This window comes from Dunckerocampus dactyliophorus, chromosome 2 (genome assembly GCF_027744805.1).
Source record: "Dunckerocampus dactyliophorus isolate RoL2022-P2 chromosome 2, RoL_Ddac_1.1, whole genome shotgun sequence".
Taxonomy (NCBI): domain Eukaryota; kingdom Metazoa; phylum Chordata; class Actinopteri; order Syngnathiformes; family Syngnathidae; genus Dunckerocampus; species Dunckerocampus dactyliophorus.
In genome coordinates, this window is record NC_072820.1 from 12,993,616 (window position 1) to 13,000,759 (window position 7,144).

At 42.7% G+C, this 7,144-nt stretch overlaps 1 protein-coding gene across 2 annotated transcripts; it reads right to left on the reverse strand.

Annotated features, from left to right (window-relative positions):
* Window positions 1-3,922: 3,922 nt before the first annotated feature.
* Window positions 3,923-7,139, reverse strand: cirbpa (cold inducible RNA binding protein a). 2 transcript variants are annotated; one of them, XM_054754785.1, is made up of 7 exons: window positions 6,973-7,139; window positions 6,212-6,311; window positions 6,016-6,122; window positions 5,833-5,956; window positions 5,561-5,711; window positions 5,195-5,250; window positions 3,923-4,818 (listed from the first exon to the last, which is right to left on the reverse strand). In XM_054754785.1, exons 2-7 carry the CDS (start codon window positions 6,309-6,311, stop codon window positions 4,805-4,807), a joined length of 552 nt encoding a protein of 183 aa, XP_054610760.1. In that variant the 5' UTR covers window positions 6,973-7,139; the 3' UTR covers window positions 3,923-4,804. The 2 variants fall into 2 exon arrangements, with proteins under 2 accessions (XP_054610760.1, XP_054610751.1); XM_054754776.1 differs by having other exon boundaries at window positions 5,812-5,956.
* Window positions 7,140-7,144: the final 5 nt, after the last annotated feature.

Consider the following 7,144-nt stretch of genomic DNA (forward strand, 5'->3'; position numbering starts at 1 on the left):
AGATGTGCGTCTAGGCCTCAGAGGAAAAAATACAAAAGGGCCCCCTTTTTATTTTTTAATAAATTACCTACACTGGTGTAAAGAAAGTGTTTCCGGGGGGGGGGTGGGGTGGGGGGGGGGGGGGGAGACCTACATGGCCCTGCGTGAAAAAGTGCTTTTCCCCCTGTTAAAACATAACTGGTTTATTTTATCACCACTGATTACTGCCACACCGGTTCTCAATCACCACTTAATAGGACCTGCATGACAAAATGAAGTAGACCAAAAGATCCTCCAAAACTAGACATCCTGCCGAACTCTAAAGAAATTCAGGACCAAATAAATTAATTGAGGTTGATCAGGTGGAAAAAAGGTTATAAAAGCCATTTCTAGAGCTTTGGGACTCCAGCGAACCCAGCGAGAGCCATTAACCACAAATGGTGAAAATGTGGAATAGTGGCAAACTTTCCCAGGAGTGGACGGCCAACCAAAATTAGCCCAAGAGTGCAGCGACAACTCACCCATGAGGCCACAAAAGACCACCAACAACAACATCATCATCCAAAGAACTGCAGGCCTCACTTGCCTCAGTTAAGGGCAGTGACTCCACCATAAGACAGACGCTGGGGAAAAAATGGCCTGCATGGCAGAGTTCCATGACGAAAACCACTGCTGAACAAAAACATTAAGGTTAGCCTTAATTTTGCCAGAACACCCCTTGATGATCCAAGACCTTTAGGAAGATACTGTGGTTTGACAAGACAAAAGTCTAACTTTTTGAAGGTGCGTGTCCCATTACATCTGGCATAAAAGTAACGCCGCACTTCAGAGAAACATACCACACCAACAGTAAAATATGGTGGGGTAGTGTGATGGTCGGGCTGTTTTGCCGCTTCTGGACCTGAATGCCTTACTATGAGAAATGGAACCATGAATTCTGGAGTCTACCAAAAAATCCTGAAAGACAATGTCCGGCTATTTGTTTGTGACCTCAAACTGAAACCAGCTTGGGTTCTGCAGCAGGTCCACCTCTGAATGGCTGAAAAAAACAAAAAGACTTTGGAGTGGCCTAATCAAAGTCCTGACCTGAATCCTATTGAGATGCTGTGGCATGACCTTAAAAAGGCGGTTCATGCTGGAAAACCCTCCAATGTGGCTGAATTACAACAATTCTGCAAAGATGAGTGGGCCAAAATTCCTCCACAGCGCTGTCAGGCTCATCGCAAGTTATCACACGCTTGATTGCAGTCATCGTTGCTAAGGGTGGCCTAACCAGTTAATCACTTATTCCACACAAGGCCATGTAGGTTTACTTTTGTCTCTTAAAAAGATTTCATTTAAAACCAGCTTTTTTTGTTCAGTTATCATTGACTAACATTTAGACTTAATGATCTGAAACATTTAAGTGTGACAAACATGCACATGAAATAAATTTAGGAAAAATAAAAGAAAAATAATAAAATAAACACTTTCCACACCACTTCTATTCTGGGGGCCCCCCTGACTTTGAAATGTCCTCATTTTCCCCCCACCCACACAGCGCCCCTGGAGAGCACTGTAGGTACCACATAGCAGAAAACACCTGGCCAGCTCTCTGCTCTTGTCCTCCAACCTATTAAAAAGGCCTGTCCAGATGCCACCTTTTACTGTTGCTTCAATGGACAGGTGATGTCCCCACACACACACACGTCCCCATCTTGGAAAGAACTCATAGGCAAACAAAATTTTCTGACTAGCTTAAAAGCCCAAATTTAAAAGACTGGTTGTCTAAAGATCCCAAATGGCCACAAAAGGAAAATGCAGGACTTTGTTCAATCTTTTGACATTTCCAACATGGGGTTGGCGGCAGTTGTGAGTCATATGCAGAGAAAAGAGCGCTTTCTGGTCACCACCTCCCCAGCAGCGTCACTACGTTTTTGACAATTTAGGTTCAGTCTCTTTGTATGTATGTAAGAATTTAGACCCTTCAAACTGACTATTGTGGAGAAATGTATTTATTGGAGGTTTGTTAAAAACATGAAAACTAAGCATTTTATGTTCTGTATTTTCTTCCATAATTATACCAAAAATGAACAGTGACCTTAAAAAACAGCCACATACCCCCCCGTGGTTGTGGTGTACCGTTATATTTAACAACACAGCCGAAATCAGAAGGGCAAATTTACTTTTGGACCTGGATGTCTATCAGAATCAGCGCAGTGGAAATCTAGTTAGCATTAGGGATGTCCGATAAGACATTGTATTTTTCAGCCGATAACATCGGCATGTGAGTGATGATAGGCGCCACACAACAAGCTCCGTAGCTCAATTACATCCGCGGTGTGGACTTTCTAAATTTCACCTTCAGATTGCTAATCTGAAATTAAAGTGCTGGTTATGAGTGTAAGGAATCTTTTTTCATACTAACCTTATTACGTTCATGCGTGACGTGCTCAATGAGGCCCATTTATAATTTCACTTTGTATTTTTCTGTAACTTACATTGCATACTGCAGTATTTTTTAAATACATCCAGTGACATCACAGTAAAACCAGTGTACATTACACCAGACAGATTGAGGGAAAAGATGCCGCCTGATATTGGTAAATTTCGTGCTGGCCAATATTGGTATATCAGATGGTGGTATAAAAAAAAAAATTGCAAGTTTTCTTTCCAGTCAGTCACTAAAGCAGGTGATTTTAATGAACACCTCCAATTTGAGGAGCTCATCAATTAAATCACCTGCTAAAGAAACTGGTTGGAGAGAAAACATGCAACGTCTCGGCCCTCCAGGGCACAAGTTTGACACGTGCTCGCAAGTTTACTGTTGTCTGTGATCAAGCAACATCAGATCCACTGGTAATACTTGACAGCAAAGGTACATATACTGAAACATGTTTTAGCACATTTCTACTTTTGGCTACATTTAACCAAGGATTATGAGAACATCTGGACAATTTCTGTTCTGCAGGAAACCTACCTGCTGGTTGACGTCAAACACCAATTGGTGCCACCTGGGTGGAAAACCCCTTCAGATGTGATGCGATCCATGGGTCCAAGCATCAGCGTTCAACCTAGAGAAAAAGAATTGTGTTAGTCTGTGCAATAAAACAGCTTGACAAAAATAAAATCCAATAGCATGCAGCACTATTCTTGGGTCTGAAACTCACCACTTAAGTATAAAGAAAATACATCTTAGAGGGGGGCATTAAGAGGCAAAATACAGGACTAATACAGCGAACTGAAGTGGACAGGTCAGTACAATCCATGACTCAAGAGGCCAGAACTTTTGTTGTAGTGAACTGGTGGAGCATTACATTCCAGGAGCTTCACAATCATTTCCCCAGGTATTAAGAGAAATCGGAAAAGGCTTATCGGCCATGTCATGTTTGTGGACGACTTGTGAGGCAACGACTAGAAAGAGCGACTGAACTTGGATTTGGGCATTCATGGAAACAAATGACAACTGAGTTTGAAGGATGTGAGCAAAGCAAAAGAGATTTTTACCTCACGTGCATTGATTGGCCTACTCTCTCCACATATGACCTAGGCAAGAGAGCAGCTTTCATCTCAGTGGAGCACTTGTTGGTAGGCGCAACGCTTCACTCTCCAAGGACTTGTGGGATTGGCAAGTAGCTGACCTCTTGAATGTAATGAAGCATTAACAGGACCAAACACCAGCTCAACTTTCCCAGCACTTTCCCACAGGGGACTGAAACCCCACTACAGGTTTAACCTTGCACAAAAGTGATCTACGTAGCGTTACGTACGTTAGCTACAGTAGTCGGAGCCATGTACTAAAATCGGTGAACTCACTTCAGCTATAAAAGGAGGGTCCAATTTTACCTTTGTAGTTCAAATTTGTCTTTAAATACAGCCAATTATGTATCCCTAGCAATTAAACTGAGCAGACAATATTTAAAATATCCCCATGCGACACTTTTGAGAGGCAAGAACCAAAGAAAATTTTCCACAATCTGTTTAATGGGCTCCATGAAGCCGAACTGACAAAGAAAAAAAAAAAAAAAAAGACCATACAAAGAACATAAAGTACAAATCTGTTCCCGTTCGAGATTTTACTTTTGGAAACGAAGTTACATTTTGTTTCGATCACTTGACAAGATTAGTCCATTTTACAGCACATTAAAAAAAAATGCAGATGAGCAGAGCACAGAAGATACCTTGGACAGACTGTAGCATGCTGCAATTTGCAACTTCATGAACAGCCGGCCACTTCGGATTTGTAGTTCAGTCTGAAAGGAATTCACGCTTTTGGGAAAATTGAACACAGGAGGTGCCAGCTAAGTTTAATTGTAAGAAGGAATTTGGCATAAAATCCCGTCAAATTTGTTTGGGCAAATGGATCTCTGTTTGGAGGAGGTCAGTCAGTGACCAAGAGGGACAGGGGAAACTTAGGAAAACAAAGAAGGAGCCCCATCAAGTTCCACTAAAAAAGAAAAAAGTAACACTTCAAAGTTCTGGACAAAGTAAGGCTCACCGCGTTGTGGCTGAGCAAAGAAAAGCCATAAGAGGCATAGTTTGATCCCCAAAACGGGGCTTGACCTAGTGATAGAAATGTCTCGTTTACAGAGTTAGGGAAAATCATGGGGACCTCTCAGGCAAGGAAAGCACCTACACTGTTAAGTTGTTTAAACATGGACCTGTTTCTTTAAAAACAAAAAAAAGGAATGACCAAAACTCATGGCTACATTCTTTTAAAGATGTTTGAGCTACAACACCAGAACTACAAAACTAAGGTCAGCAATAACACGTGGACGTTTTTTCCTTGAGGAGCGCATCTTTGAAATACGGCCAGCCAAGTGATGATCTTGAATCAGGGAGATGTTTACTCGTTTTCAGCTGAGGATAAGAAGTGGGCACACAGGTAAAGACACTGAAAGTTCCAAACACTGGAGAGTTTCACAACATCCCACTCAAGCCCTCCCCCACTTTCAGCACCAAAGGGACTCCGTCAGCTGACTGAGCAATAGCACTGAGCGAGCAACTCTTTCAAATTGTGCGCCAGTCTGGTCCCCCACCCCCCACCCAAAATGCAGGGTTGGTACGAATTTCAAAATTTTGGTAACCTACTCAAAAGGCAACTTGGCTTCAAGCAGCAAAGAGGTGCAACAATAGGAATGATATGTTGGAGCTGTAAAACTAATTCAATTAAAGATGTTTGATAACAGCCCCAACATAAGTCTACACAGTATGAATGCATATTATTGATGCTTACTATAGCTGTCGTAGGAATCTCTGTATGATCCAGGACGATCATAGGCACCTTGACCCCTGGAAAACAAAATTGAGTAGTAAGTAAATTGAACGTTGGGAAATTAGCATAGTACTGGCAGCAACCAGCAGTGGCGCTGTTCACAGTACACACTCCCAACTTTTTACCGCCACATACCAATCTCTTCACAGCTTAGTTTAAGATGTTACTAGTACTTGCATGTTATTGCTCGAGGCAAGTTAATGTTGGATTACTAAATGTACATGTACAATGGAGCCCTGGTAGCAACGGTTTGAGAACCAAGAAACTGAGTTATGCCGTGTAAGCACATTGTGCACCCACCCGACACATTTCCTCATTTGAATATACCTGTTATCTCTGTAGCTGTTGGAGTAGCCTCCGCTCCTGTATCCGCCGCCACCGCCGCCGCCACCAAAGCTCCTGTCTCCGCTCCCGAAGCCTCTATCGTTATAACTTCTGTCACCATATCCCCTGTCTCCGTTGTAGCCGCCGCCACCACCTACAAAAAACCCAATTTATTACTGATTTTATTTACAGTCTAGTCATTGAATGCTTGATTAGCAAGGGACCAAGGTGTTTGGCAGATCACTCGTGATCACCTCTGGAGTAACCTCTCCCACCTCTCCCCCGGGACCCTCCGAATCGTCCTCCTCCACCTCCGCGTGGGCCCCCAGAGCTGAAACCTCCCCTGGAGCGTCCGCCCTTTCCGGCTTCATCCACACGAATAGATCGGCCGTCCAGAGTCTGATGTAATTACATGCAGTCAGCATATGTTCTCCACTACCGAATTTACACATATTTACCTTGCCGTTCATGGCTTCCAGGGCATCCTTTGCGTCCTCGACATTCTCATATTTCACAAAGCCAAAACCGCGAGACCTTCCAGTCTCTTTGTCTCGGATCACATCCACTGTTAAAATATTAAAGTAATGAGCGCATCTAAGCATTTCAGTACAAAAATCGTGTTAGTGTTTAAAAAAAAAAAAAACTTTAACGCACCTTTCTCAATGGTTCCGTATTTGCCGAAGGCCCCTGCCAATGAATCCTCGTTGGTGGTGAAGTTCAGACCTCCAACGAACAACTTTCCCTCGTCCGACATCTTCAAGGGGGAAAATCAATATAAGAAAAAGGTGAAAATCGCAAGCACGTCGATGCTTTACGAGTATTTAATAACGACGTCATGGTGTGCTGCGGCAGCCAACGAGGGAAAAGTAGGTCATGATGTAAAAACTCAAAAATAACTACCTATTCCCGTGTATTTGCGTCATATTAAGTGGTGTGGGTGTCACTAAAACAACGTTTCATCGTACTATTTAGGAGCTTTCAAATGCTCATGGCGCAAGACCTCAAGGCCTTAAACGTGGTCGACAGTGTTAGCTTGATGCTAACTTGCAATGGCTTCCTTCCTTTCAGCGCCATTTTAAGTGCGGCGCTTTGTTTCACAGGAGTACATTTGCATCAAGCCCAACAGCTCGGTCAAATAAGAACAGTTTAATTCCACTCTTATATGAATGCGCATGCATTTTATTTGAGTGACCACCACAAAAATGCATTTAAGGAAATATTTTATTTGCGATTAACAAAGCTAGCTGGACAACGAGACAGGCCCCAAATCAAAGCACAGCAAAAACGTGTTTTATATAGTAATGTCAGAAAAAACGATTTTAAAAATCCCTCGTATGCATGCATACTATTTTGTGTTAGTTACATAAACAAAAGGAAGAAAATGTATACAATTTAACAAATAAAACCACGATTACCTTTCCAAGGGTGAGGATCAACCAGCAGATGAGGAGAGACTGACGGAATGAGATCGAGCTGCAATGGTTTAAGCCTTTTACTGGGATGGCCTTAAAGACCACTGCGAGCAGCTAGGCGTGATCACATGATCTCGTTCTGTCGTCCTGGTTGGCTACTGGCTAGGCTTTACGA

Bases quoted from the DNA above. Each gene is read 5' to 3' on its own strand.
- cirbpa (XM_054754776.1), bottom strand. From the start codon at position 6,311: ATGTCGGACGAGGGAAAGTTGTTCGTTGGAGGTCTGAACTTCACCACC. The intron at 5,957-6,015 runs GTAAATATGTGT...TAATTACATCAG, and splicing joins TGGAAGCCATGAACGGCAAG to ACTCTGGACGGCCGATCTAT. The intron at 5,251-5,560 runs GTATATTCAAAT...TTTGTTTTCCAG, and splicing joins AACAGCTACAGAGATAACAG to GGGTCAAGGTGCCTATGATC.